Source organism: Mytilus edulis, chromosome 11 (genome assembly GCF_963676685.1).
Source record: "Mytilus edulis chromosome 11, xbMytEdul2.2, whole genome shotgun sequence".
NCBI lineage: Eukaryota > Metazoa > Mollusca > Bivalvia > Mytilida > Mytilidae > Mytilus > Mytilus edulis.
This window is the reverse complement of record NC_092354.1, coordinates 7,614,407-7,628,849: the sequence shown is the minus strand read 5'-3', so window position 1 is coordinate 7,628,849 and position 14,443 is coordinate 7,614,407. Positions and strand designations below refer to the sequence as shown.

General features: G+C 35.0%; 1 protein-coding gene across 1 annotated transcript; it reads right to left on the bottom strand.

Moving 5' to 3' along the window:
* Positions 1 to 2,098: 2,098 nt before the first annotated feature.
* LOC139493941 (uncharacterized protein DDB_G0280579-like) lies at positions 2,099 to 2,686 on the bottom strand. Its single transcript, XM_071282113.1, has one exon. The coding sequence runs from the start codon at positions 2,684 to 2,686 to the stop codon at positions 2,099 to 2,101; it is 588 nt and encodes a 195-aa protein (XP_071138214.1).
* Positions 2,687 to 14,443: the final 11,757 nt, after the last annotated feature.

Sequence of the window (14,443 nt, the reverse complement as noted above, 5' to 3'; positions counted from 1 at the left end):
TTTTCCGAGGCCCATTTTTCAATTCTTCCAAGACATAGTTGTAATTGTCTTTCTATGTTATTCATATTTTTGCCTCTGTAACATATTAAAAAATCATCAACGTACAATGAACCTTCAATATTACTTTTTAAAACTTCAACAAGGCTGTTGATTTTAAGACTAAATAATGTTACAGATAAAATACTCCCCTGAGGGACACCCATCTCTTGATCATACAGATCAGACATGGTCGAATTAACTCTAACATTAAATTGTCTGTTAGAGAGAAAATTAGAAGTAAAATTAGGCATATTGCCTTTCAACCCCATATCAAATAAATCTTTTAAAATACCATATTTCCATGCAGTATCATAGGCCTTCTCAAGGTCGAAAAAGACCGACACCACATGTTCATTTTTCGCAAAACCATTACGGACAAATGATTCGAATCGAACAAGATGATCAAGAGTACTGCGGCCCTGTCGGAATCCACACTGGATATTGGCTAATAGCCCATTGGATTCCAGGAACCAAACAAGGCGATCATTGACCATCCGTTCGAGTGTTTTACAGACACAACTGGTAAGAGCAATTGGTCGATAATTAATAGGATCCGTATGATCTTTACTTGGTTTTGGAATAGGCACGACGGTTGCAAGCTTCCAGATTGATGGTAAATCACCAGATTCCCAGATGTTATTCATGAGCTGCAAGAGAGCTTCTAGCGAGGAATCTGGCAAGTGTTTTAAGAGTTGGTAGTGAATATTATCAGGCCCACAAGCTGTATCATGGGCTTTTGACAGAGATGTTTTAAGTTCTTCAAGAGAAAATAGTTTATTATAATTTTCACCATTTTTTGATTTAAAGTTTAATTTAATTTTTTCTTTTTGTTTTTTAACTTTTTTAAAGTCTTCCCTGTAGTTGTTACAAGAAGAAGACTTCGCAAAAGTTTCACCAAGTTTGTTGGCAATGTCCTTTTCAGATGTTAATAAATCATTGCCGTCTTTCAAATGTTTTACAGTGGCTTTATAATTTTTACCTTTTATTTTATTTACCATATTCCAAACTTTTGTCATCGGAGTGCGAGATGTAATCCCCGAGACAAATTTTTTCCAGGATGTTCGTCGGGCTTGCCTACAAGTCCGCCGTGCCTTAGCGCGAAAAATACGGAAATTACTCAAGTTTTCCGTCGTTGGTTGTTGATTGAACCGTCTTTCAGATTTTTTACGGTCACCTATGGCATGATCACAAGCGTCATCAAACCATGGTTTACTGGGATGTTTTGGATTTGCCGAGGTCTTAGGAATAGTTCTGTCAGCAATTGACGTTAGAACTGTATTAAAAGTTAAAATTGGATCTTGCACAGTCTCAAACATCTTTGACTGAAGTTCCGCTCGACAGAGATTCTCAAACAAGGACCAGTCCGCCTTGTCAAGTTTCCAACGTGGTACTCTCTGTTGGGCAGAAGTAAAAAGATGTTCAAGTACTATTGGAAAATGATCACTTCCACATAGATCATCATGAACACGCCATGAATAATCCAGAAGCAGAGAGGGATCGCATATAGTGATATCAATAGAAGAATAAGACCCGTTTCCAGGATGAAGATATGTATTAGATCCATCATTAAAAATGCATAATCCTTCTTGAGAGACAAAGTCCTCAATGATCTTACCTTTGGCATTATGAGTCTTGCTACCCCATAATGGATTGTGGGCATTGAAGTCGCCCATAAGTATAAATGGTGAGGGTAATTGATCAGTGAGGTTTTTGAGTTTTGCTTTATCGATAATTGAATTAGGTGGAATATATATCGAACATAATGTAATTGTTTTGTCTAATGATAAACGAATTGCAACTGCTTGCAGATCCGGTGTGAGTTGGACTGTGCTATGAATGACGTTGTCCTTCACAAAAATGGATGATCCGCCTGCAGCACGTTCATCTACCTTAGAAAATGTGCTTTACATGTTGTATCCTTTTAAAGATACATTGTCACTTTCTTTTAGATGAGTTTCTTGAAGACAAAATGCAATAGGTAAAAAAGACTGAACTAGAAGTGTTAACTCGAGAAGATTTATTTTAAGACCTCGGCAATTCCATTGGATTATATTTGTCATTATTTAATAAAAGAAGGGCGAATGCTGTCGAGTTTGCCAGCATTCTTATTTCGCTCACCCTGAGATCGTGATCTTTCGGGTGGCGGAACACTTTCGGTTTCCATTTCAGTTTCGTCGACAAGTGTTGAAAATCTGTTGTGCGAAGAGAGTCGTCGATCTCCAGGACTACGCGCAGCTGGTGTTACTCCGCCTCGACCCCTACCCCGCGACCTCGAATCAGAAGACTTCTGAGAGGATGTATTTCCTGGCTTCTTTTGGACATCCTTCTTTTCTTGAGAACGAAGAGGAGATGGGGCTCTGGTAGACTGTGTACTGGACGAAGAAGATACCTTCTTGGATGCAGATGAAGGAAGACTTTTGGAGGTGGAAGAATCATCTATGTCACTGGGAAGATCCCAGACAGATTCACCGCACCAATTGTGTATTTCTACTGTTTCTTTTTTATTTGATTTCTTTTTCTCATTTTTTGTGTGTGATGATATTGAGCTCTGTAAGGAAGATTGAGTTGACTGAGTACTGGTTTTGGAAGATTGTTGTTTTCTTGGAATTATTATTTTATCGGTAGGTTCTGTTTCAACAGGCAGCATTTTAAAATTGTCCGCATCAATTGGCAAAGTCATGCGAGTTTGTGTATTCTCGTGACTGAATGAGCGGACAACTTTGCTGGCGTACGATGGTCTGCAGGGATGATTCCACTATATAGTTTAGGGCCGCTAAGCGGCCCTTAAATCGGCCAGCGGCCCCCCAAAAATGTACATGAAAATGAATTCCCAATTCAGGAAAATAAAATAAAAATCGATATTTCCGGAAAAGTGTCTGTCACCGATTAAGGCAACTGTAATTTTTCATAGTTTGTTGTCAAAACGTTTTAAAATCCGGATAAGAATGCTAGATGTTTACGATCGCAATTTATAAACAACGATTTAATTATGTCAGTCAAAATGTGGCATAAAATTTTATCAGCCGAATTCAATTGATTAATATGTTATAGGAGTATTCGATCTTGTAAAAGCAGATCGCCCAGCAGGTTGATAAAAATGGGTGTCAAAGCAGACCTCGGCAGAGAGAAAATTCAAATTTTGATATAACATTGATGGATAAAGTTTAATGGGTGCCGATCTCGTAAAAGCAGATCGCCCAGCAGAGCCGGTTATATAATATGATGAAAACTTGTTTTGTAAAAGAAATTATTTCATCAAAGGACAAAAGTTTGAGCGTTTTTTGAAAATAATGTTGATGATAGACCATTCATGAAATACGATGTCATCATTTTGGAACTATTTCAAAAGTTTTGAAGATGATTCAAAATAATTTTAAAGAACACTGGTCCAATATTGCTTTAAATATCTTATCAATTAAGTATACTTTTGTAATTGCTTTTCTGAATTCGACAATTGACCAGTCCAATTTGAAATCCATTTGAATCAAGGTAAATTTTTAGAGATGACCTGCTGTTGAAAAAATACCCGATGAATGATTTTTTCAGTGGTTTATGTTAGCTGAAATATATGTTTTTGTAATAGGCCTAGGTGACTATAGCTAAGATGATAGACTAGTGCATCATATTCAATGATATTCATGTCATAACAGTAGCCCATCCAGAATTATTCAAAATGTTACAATTTAAATGAACATCAGTGTACAGGTTAAACTTAATAATATACATTTTCCGTGTTTACAGGAAAATAATGTTATTTCGTCTTAGATTTTATGTTTATAAAATTCCCAATCAGAATAAAAATTCCCAATTTGATGTTCAAGGGACCCATTTGAAAACACCTGGAATCATCCCTGGTCTGTTTGAAACAAGGAGATCATTCGAAACAGAAGCTATCTGTTTAGCTTCTGGGTAACTAATGTTTCTTTCTGTTTTAATTTTAATAATATTTTTTTCTTTAAGGTAAACAGGGCAGTCCCTAGACGATGAAAAATGAGATTCACTACAGTTTACGCATTTAGAAGATTCAGAGCTACAGTTTGTTCCCTCGTGTCCTTCGTCAGAACACTTGAAGCATCTCTGCTTACCACGACATTGTTTGCTTCCATGACCAAACTTTTGACAAGTAAAGCATCGAATTGGGTTTGGGATAAACATGTCAACTCTGATTCCGAAGCAACCTAAAGTAATAGATGGAGGAGGAGTTGGAGTTCTAAAGGTCAAAAGATAAGTATTTAATTTGATTATATTTCCATTCTTTTTAATTTGAAATCTAATAACATTAGTTACACCTTGGCTTGAAAGTTCCTCACCGATTTCTTCCACGGTAAGGTCACCAAGGTATTGACTTCTGTCTCGAATGATCCCCTTACAGCTGTTCAAACTGTTATGAGGAGAGGCAGAAACAGGAAAGTCTGATATTGTAGTCATTGTAAGTAAATTTGTTGATTGACCTTTGTTGGAACATTCAACCAACAAATTGCCAGATCTCATTTTTGAAACTTTTTTAACAGTACCAGCAACGCTTTGAATTTTTTTGTGAATTACAAAGGGCGATATTTTTGAAATTGGTTTTTCTTCTGTTCCTTTTATTACAATAAATCTGGGCCAACTGTCATCTTCCCGACAGGGCTCTGAATCATCACATTTTCTTTTCTTATGTATTAAAGCTGATTTAGAGGGTTTGTTTTGATGTGCCATATGAAAGGAGAAAGATTCACCATTCTTGCCATCCACCCACCTCGGAGTGCCTACAAGGGCGATGCTGTGTTTCCGTGGCGAACCGGGATCGAGTGCTAATGCTGAAAACGAGCTCCAAATATAATGTAGCAGGTCCTCAAAATCAGCACCCAAGATCCACTGCGGAAAGCACCAGATGTTCCAAAAATAGTATACTCAAGCAGAGCGTATCCATCAAGCGAAAAAGAAAGCGTACCACTTGATTGACCCATGAGCCATCGCCTTCTTCAGTTATCCAAAATATAAATAGCTTAATTTAAAATACATGTGTACATTATGAAAATTGTTAAAAGAAAGCTTATTGTTGAGGATTAACTGAAGGGCTCGACATGACCAGCCGATTGATCGAACCGGGTCCATCCGACCTCCCGTTTAGATGATTTCGAAGCCAAAGCAGCTTATTGAACTATAGTCTCGTCCGTCCGGGTATTTTCTGACCGTAAGGAGTCTGGCTATAGCCCTCATCCACAAGGATCTCGTCAACCACCGACACGGGTAGCAACCCACGGCAAACGGGTTGGAGAGCCTATTTTATTTAAAACATCGGGCATCTCACGATGTTCGGATCACTTTAGTCTGGTCTCTACCCTTCGACCTGTCCAGCATGGGTAACCCTATCAGGAGACGAAGCTCCAGCTGGCATAGCTCTTGGGGTCACTGAGACACGCAAGCCCCCCGACCACGGCAAGGATAGCGATCCACCGGAGGGAGAGGACAGAAGAAAACAGGAGCATATTTCCACTGGTTTTCAAATAGGAAGGGTAGGATAAAAGCTTCCTTGTTTCATTATGTCTGTCATTTTAGATTTAATGATAAGCTACCAATTATATTTTAAGGAAATGAACTTTGGCAAAAGGAATGAACCTTTGGTTAGGCAATTATACATTGACAAAATACCAAAAAATGTTCAAATTGGCAATTTAGGTCTATATGTTTGTACATAATTTCTGTTCTCATGGGAGCCTCCCCTGATGAAGAAGTTTCGTGCAGCTGTATTGGATAAGGTTTAATGGAATTTAAATCAAATTAAATTCAATCAAAAGTTATATATAAAAAAAAGTTTTTTTTGTGTAGTTTCAGAGTTTTAACAATGTGACAAATGTGGTTAAACATAAAAAATGAAAAGGCAGTGCTTAACTCGACGAGACATGGAACACAAAAATCCTTCAGTCAGTTGTTAAAAGTGTCATTTAAAAGACGTATTGAGGATTCTGTTCGGATCTCATGTTATGAAACGTGTTCATGTAAACTTAATATGAATAATTAAATTAACTTGGGGCTCTCAAGAGCCTGTGTCGCTCACCTTGGTCTATGTGCATATTAAACAATGGACACAGATAAATACATGATAAAATTGTGTTTTGGTGATCATGATGTGTTTGTAGATCTTACTTTACTGGACATTCTTCTTGCTACAGTTATCTATATCTATAATAAACTTGGCCCAGTAGGAAAATATGTTCTACAAATTTACAAAAATTTATGAAAATTGTAAAAAAAAGACTATAAAGGGCAATAACTCCTTAAGGGGTAACTTGACAATTTTGGTCATGTTGACTTATTTGTAGATCTTACTTTGCTGAACATTATTGCTGTTTACAGTTTATCTCTATCTATTATAATATTCAAGATAATAACCAAGAACTGCAAAATTTCCTTAAAATTACTAATTCTGGGGCAGCAACCCAACAACAGGGTGTCTTTTTTGTCTGAAAATTATAATTTATACCTTGTCAGATTTGCTCTTAATACTTTGGTTTCAGAGATATAAGCCAACATCTACATTTTACCCCTATATTCTATTTTTAGCCATGGTGGCCATTTTCGTTGGTTGGCAGGGTCACGCCACACATTTTTAAAACTAGATACCCCAATGATGATTTTAGCCAAGTTTGGATTAATTTGGCCAAGTTTGGATTAATTTCAGAGAAGAAGATTTTTGTAAAAGATAACTAAGATTTACGAAAAATGGTTAAAAATTTACTATAAAGGGCAATAAGTCCTAAAGGGGTCAACTGACCATTTCAGTCATGTTGACCTTTTTGTAAGTCTTACTTTGTTGAACATTATTGCTGTTAACAGTTTATCTATATCTATAATAATATTCAAGATAATAACCAAAAACAGTAAAATTTCCTTAAAACTGTCACTTTAGGGGCAGCAACCCAACAACGGGTTGTCCGATTCATCTGAAAATTTCAGGGCAGATAGATCTTGACCTGATAAACAATTTCACACATGTCAGTGCTTTCGTTTTTGAGTTATAAGCCGAAAACTGCATTTTACCCCTATGTTCTATTTTTAGCCATGGGGGTTGGTTGGCCGGGTCACCGGACACATTTTTCAAACTAGATACCCCAATGATGATTGTGGCAAAGTTTGGTTTGATTTGGCCAAGTAGTTTCAGAGGAGAAGATTTTTGTAAAAGTTAATGACGACGGACGACGACGACGGACGCCGGACGCCAAGTGATGAGAAAAGCTCACTTGGCCTTTTAGGCCAGGTGAGCTAATAATGTACGTGGAACCCCCAAGGGTGACTGGGGGAATAGAGGTATGGTCACTTGGTGTTCTTTCGACCGGCAGTAAAACGTCCGTTTGGCTGTGCGGGATATATATAAATTTGCAGCCACGTCTGGTCAGAATGCAGAAGTTAAATCCGATGTCTCGTGGAAAGAGAGTGCTGATCTTTTCAATTGACCATTTTCAACATCCTTCAACATTATAGCATGTTTTCTATCTTAATTTAGTTATTAAATCGATTACATAGCGTATATCTGACCTTATCTGAGTTCAAAAAGAAATTCATCAAACAATTTGGTGAACAACTGGAACGCAGCGATGTTAAGGCATTTTCGAGTAGTTTTTGTCAAGAGGAGGTAACTCCGCTATTACCTCATTATGTATTCATTAATGGCGGATTCCGTAAGCAGCGTCCATCGATATAATTTGATGAATACACATTACTCGTGTGCAATCGGATGAAAAAAATATATCAATATGACGCAATTTAATTATTGAATCACGAATACGGTATTTATTTGCTTAAATTATATTGTAAACGGTTGCAATAGCTGTTTTTTCACTTTCACCATTCATCAGTAATGGTTCTTGTGATATTGCCAGGACACAAATAAATGTTAATAAATCCGGTTTGCTGTCGTTGTGACAGCCTCTTGTGTAAAAGATGATTTGGAGGAAGCAGTGCAGATGTTACAAGCACAAATGGAATAGAAATTCATATGATAAAATGTAAAACAAAATCTGGTGATAGCATTTAGAATAGATAAGAAGGTATGTTTGGTATTCTAAACAGATTATAAAGCCCAAAGGTGTCAGTATTCACCTCAGAAACTTACAAAACCTTTGAATAGACTTATTAAGAAGGGATATAATTACGATACTGTTGTCAAGTCATTAAAGATTGCATATGTTGGCGTTAGTATTGAGTCACTGATAAGGTCTTTGCATCGGAACTAAACACATTTATTCTAAAAACAGTTGTTGGCATGACACGGGTTATGTTCTTCTCATATATGTTATGATGGAATGATACTAAACCCCTAACGGGAAGGATTGTGCCTGATGTTCATATGATGAAATCGTAATCTTTCAGTCAGTTTAATTGAAGTCTGGAGCTGGCATGTCAGTTAACTGCTAGTAGTCTGTTGTTATTTATGTATTATTGTCATTTTGTTTATTTTCTTTGGTTACATCTTCTGACATCAGACTCGGACTTCTCTTGAACTGAATTTTAATGTGCGCATTGTTATGCGTTTACTTTTCTACATTGGTTAGAGGTATAGGGAGAGGGTTGAGATCACACAAACATGTTTAACCCCGTCGCATTTTTGCGCCTGTCCCAAGTCAGGAGCCTCTGGCCTTTGTTAGTCTTGTATTATTTTAATTTTAGTGTCTTGTGTACAATTTGGAAATTAGTATGGCGTTCATTATCACTGGACTAGTATATATTTGTTTAGGGGCCAGCTGAAGGACGCCTCCGGGTGCGGGAATTTCTCGCTACATTCACTACAAACCATTAAAGTCTGAAATGGCCTATATATGTACTCGACTGTACTGATTTTTACTCGACCAGTCTGAATTTGTCTGACTTTTACTTGATATTACTCGACCCCAGTCTGAACCATACTTGACTGTACTGAATCGTACTTGACCCTTATCTTTGCCGTTGAAAATAGTCTGAACTGTTACTCGACCTGTCTGAAACAGTCTTAACCCATTCTCGACATGTACTCGACCTATTTTTCCAGTCTAAACCATACTTAACCAAAGGTCTGAACAATACTCGACCAGTCTGAACCATACTAGACAAAAAAACCTCTACTTTTTTAACTGTTAAAATAAATTTCTTTTTAACTGACATATATAACAACAGCCAAATTTATAAAAAATATATATTATATTTAGGATAAAAAAAATATATTATATATAACTTATATCAAAAAGGGATAAAATTAAATAAATAAATAAAATTGTTTTTCTGATTAGTGGTGAAATATAAAGTATAACCTCTGCTTGGGGGCAAACTCATAAATAAGATCACACCTTGTCAGAGGTATTAAATTCTAAATGACATTAATTCAAAATTGCAACATCCTGTTTAAATTAAATAACAAGGCCTTTCGAATATACATGTATGTACTAGATAAGTAATACACGAATTTAAGAATAGGGCTTTCTTTTTACCTGTAAAACACACATGTACTGAGGTAATTAGAACATATTAAAGTGCATGTTAATTTGACAAAAAAATACTTAAATTAATTGAATTTTTTTTACTGTTACTTTGGAATACAATTCCTTTTTTAAAAAGGTTATTAAGGATTGCTATGGAAATTCTATTATCTTGATTATATTAAATTCTTGGTTTAATAAAACAAAACAATTAAGCTCTCATTTAAAAAAAAAATATTAAGTTGTTTTATATACTATTTTATATATATCTTAATACATAAACATTCACTGTATTATTACCTGAACTCAACTGACACCATAAATCTATACTAGGCTTAAGTTAATGGTGAAAATAGTCCAGTTACCATAAAATACTTCCAAAATATTCATAACATTTTGAATAATATTGAAAATATTAGTAACAATTCATTTTTTTTTAGATTATTTGATCAGCTTGTTTTATTTATATTTTAAAAGCTGTTACATATTATTATGTAAGTGTTGATCAATATTGAGTTGAAGTTATATTATGATTGATTATTGTGAAATTTTAATTTCAATACTGTATTGAATACATTTTTAATTTCAAGTTGTTGTTCAAATTTCATTTTTATTAAAAAAAAAATCCTAAATTGATAAAATTCAGTTGATAAATACAAAGAATAGGTCTAGTTTGGTTAAGACTTGGTCGAGTATGCTTCAGACTAGGTCGAGTATGGTTCAGACTAGGTCGAGTACGGTTCAGACTAGGTCGAGGACGGTTCAGACTAGGTAGAGTACGGTTCAGACTCGTATAAAATGGTAAAGTACTGGTCAAGTACACATTCAGACTGTTAAGTATGGTTCAGACTACAGTCGAGTATTATCAAGTAAATCTCAGACGAATTCAGACTGGTCGAGTAAAAATCAGTACAGTCGAGTACAGATATAGGCCATTTCAGACTTTTAATGGTTTGTAGTGATTGAAGACCTGTTGGTGACCCTCTGCTGTTGTTTTTTATTTGGTCGGGTTGTTGTCTCTTTGACACATTCCCCATTTCCATTCTCAATTTGAACTTTACTGTTTTTCCTTTCTCTACAACAGAAAGGTAGTTTAAGTCTATGAATTAGCCATTACATCATTTTTAGGCAGTTAAGCTGCCTTATGCGAGCACCCTAGATTTGTGTTCTACCCAATAAATGCTGAAATACGTACCATTGTTATTATCTAGCTGGCTATTATGTTATTTATAACTAATTGGACACTTTTTTCATACTTTTAATTTTGTATTACAAAAAATATGACCAGAAAAAACTTAAATGTTCGGCGAACCACCCAACAGTTTTAAAGTTGCACATAGGAAGTAGTGCTCAATAGATATCCTTATGTAGTTTATTTTCCCCTGTGCCTTTGGCTAAGATGTCAAAGAACAATTGTATGAAATATTTAATCGCCGAAAATCTCTAAAGACAAGTCGTTTATATTTCCTAAAATGGCAAAAGTCCTGGTAATATTGTTTGTTGTCAATACGTACTAAATACGTCAGTAGTCTATTAATTATTATATATATGTTGGCGGCAATTTCAAATTTGAAGATGAAATGTACATACCTTTTAAATTTGGAGAATTCTGATGATAGAAAGGTAATTATTGTTAATCATGATATTCTTTTTATTTGAGATGAGTGTTAATAAATTGTGTATTCACATTTGAATTTCATTCTTTTATATTACTCCGTTTTTCACATATAAATGACCTTGTGAAGTAATGCACCAACATATGCACGGTACGTGTTTACAATAGAATAAAACCGGAAATCTAGAAGGTCTCAGTAATTACCGACAAGAAAATTGTAGAGACAATAAGCGACAAGTAGAAAAAAACTTAGGCCACTTAGCGACAGTAACAACGAATTTGCGACAAAAAGATAAATTTATAGACAAGAAAGTTTATACACTATAAGAATAATAAATTTATAGAAAAGTGATTAATTAGAGTTGATTATTTTCTGTTTTGTGAAGTTTAAAATTATGTTACATTTAGTAGCCCTAACGTTTAACGTTTCTTGACGCTTCTTGTCCGTAATTAGTGAGACCTTGTAAATATGTCAAATTTACCGAGAATGACAGTAGTATGTGATATATATGAATTTTAGACTCAGAAAGATCGTGTGATAATAGAAAGTCACATGAAAATGTAGAAAACCCATTCATATATCACTGTATACAGGTACGAATGTCTGAAAAATGTATAAAATCAGCGAAAATAAAAAAAGAGCAAATGTGAATGGGAAATACATGCGGATAAAAGAACTCGGTCAACATTACCTTGATCATGACATGAAGCCAGTGTCCTACTCTCAGGCCCTTGTTCATATCCATGGGAAGAGTTAGGAGCTCAAAATATACGTTGATAGTGGGTCTTCCATGCATAGACACAAGTGCCTGTGGTCCGACTTTGACATTTCAATGTTTACAATATTTTTTCTAAACCAGAATTTTTTTTTATTTCTGGGCCTAAAACAAATTTTCATCTATGGCCCATTTTAAAAAAGATATATCTTTCAAGAAGAATAAAGTCCAAGACTGTTTTTCCAAACGTTTATTTATACCAATATTGGTATAGATCTTGAGTACCATCATCTACTTGGAGGGGGTGGGTCATTTACAATTACTTAAGTCAGGTCAATCAGACCTCACATTTGATTCCTCTTATACACACGGTTTTCAGTCATGAGAACAGGACTTAAAAAAAAAAACAATATTTAGGGCGAGTCCCTGGGGGTCATCCCAACCCCTTTCAATTTGAAAATGTACTTTTATCTTGTAAACCGTCACGATCCCCACTCCTAAACAATATATGGGTCATTTTCAAAAAAATGTCGAATTTTCAGTACACCCATGCTAATTTTTTTTATTTCTAATGGCAATTTTTTGTTGTAATGGTTTAAATGAAAGCTTGTCGGATTTGTGATTCAGAACATTAATAATAAACACACCTTACATATATTTTGATAAGATTAATTTTCTGATCGCCTTGATATCTGCAAAAGGGACTTTTTGAGAACGTTAATTATAATTCTAACGAAAAATCGTAGATTCTTTATCATTGTATGTAACAGATTATCTACAAACTAAATTCAATCAGCGTACAGGAGGTTCATGTCTATCCTGTTACCGCTACTTAAATCAGTCGTTAAATTATTCTCCCTATGAATATTGAATCAGTCAGTGTTGTTTTCAAACATGCAAAATAATCTTTACATTTAAAATGCCTCGTTTTCTTGAATGACAGTGTAGAGAAAAGAAATTTCAAGACATTTAGTGAAAAAAATAGAGCGTACATTTTTTCATATCTATGCTGTTACCAACCATTTTGATTAATTACACTAACAGTATGGTTGTTAAAAGTACAATAACGTGTTGGAAACCAAATTCACAATAGAAAACCATAATCACTTCACCAAAGGGAGTAGTTATTTCACAACAGCAATCAAAACGAAGAAATTTGTCTATCCTGTTATGTCTATCATGTTACTATGGTTGCTATGGTTACAGTAACAGGATAGACAATTATCGTCAAAAACGTCGTTAATTTTTTTATCTTAACATGTAGGTGGAAAACGAATGAAATATTTCATTGTTTGAACTCATCTTAAGGTTATAACGTCTTAATTTTCCCAATTAAGCATTTGCAGGTGCAATACTGATATCGGATAGACTTTTATATAGTGATATATCAGAAACGTACGTTCCTGTTACCAACGAAATAAAGAGAACAGTAAATTAACTCATGAGGGATTAACTTGATGTTTGGTTTATTTGAAAGGCTGAAAACAGGCCGAACAATATAAATTGCTATCTTAGACTTGCATTACTGGTGGTAATTTTTACAACCTTTGAAAAACAATTTTTAGAGCCATTTTTCAGTACAACCTAGAAAATTGGCAAATAATCTATTATTTTACAGAATGAATATATATAGAAGTTTATTGTCTTGAAAACCATCTAATTGGTAACGTAAAACAAGCTTAACATTTTATCTAAACCTTTTCTTAATAACCCAAAATTTCTTTTGAAAATGGTAACAGGATAGACAAAATATTGTACCACCGATTAAAAAAATGTTTCAAGATATTCTTGTACGACATCATTAAAATTGCATCTTTTAATATGTTGTTCTTAAAGTACTGTTTGTTTTGATTTGCTTATGTAGAGGGTTGTTTGAATAAGTAACTTTTAATAAATTTTTCAATTTCAAAATTCGACATTTTTTGAAAATGACCTCTATATACTTGTATGGGACAATAAAACAAATCAAATTAAAATAATTTTGGGGGAGTCCCCGGTGTCGTCCCAGCCCCTCCTGTTTGAGAACTTGGAAATGGTCGAGATCCCCACCCCTAAACCATATATATTCATGTATGGGACAATAAAACAAATCAAATGAAATATAGGGGGAGTCCATGGGGACACCCCAGCCCCTCCTGTTTGAGAACGTATAAACAGTCAAGATCCCCACCCTTAAACCATATATGTTCATGTATGGGACAATATAACAAATCAAATGAAATATTTGGGGAGTCCCTGGGGTCACCCTATCCCCTCCTGTTTGAGAACTTGGAAATGGTCGAGATCCCCACCCCTAAGCTATATGTATTCATGTATGGAAAAATAAAACAAATCAAATGAAATATAGGGGGTCCCGGTCCCTGAGGCACCCCATCCCCTCCTGTTTGAGAATTTGGAAATGGTTGAGATCCCAACCCCTAAATCATATATATTCATGTATGGGATAATGAAATAAATCAAATGAAATATAGGGGGAGTCCCTAGGGTCACCCACCCCCTCCTGTTTGAGAACTTGTAAATGGTTGAGATACCCACACCTTAACCATATCTATTCCTGTTCGTCATTTCAAAAAGATTTGAATGACATACAGTGTAAATTTTCTTAGTGTCACATATGCATATCACTTTACTAGACATAACCA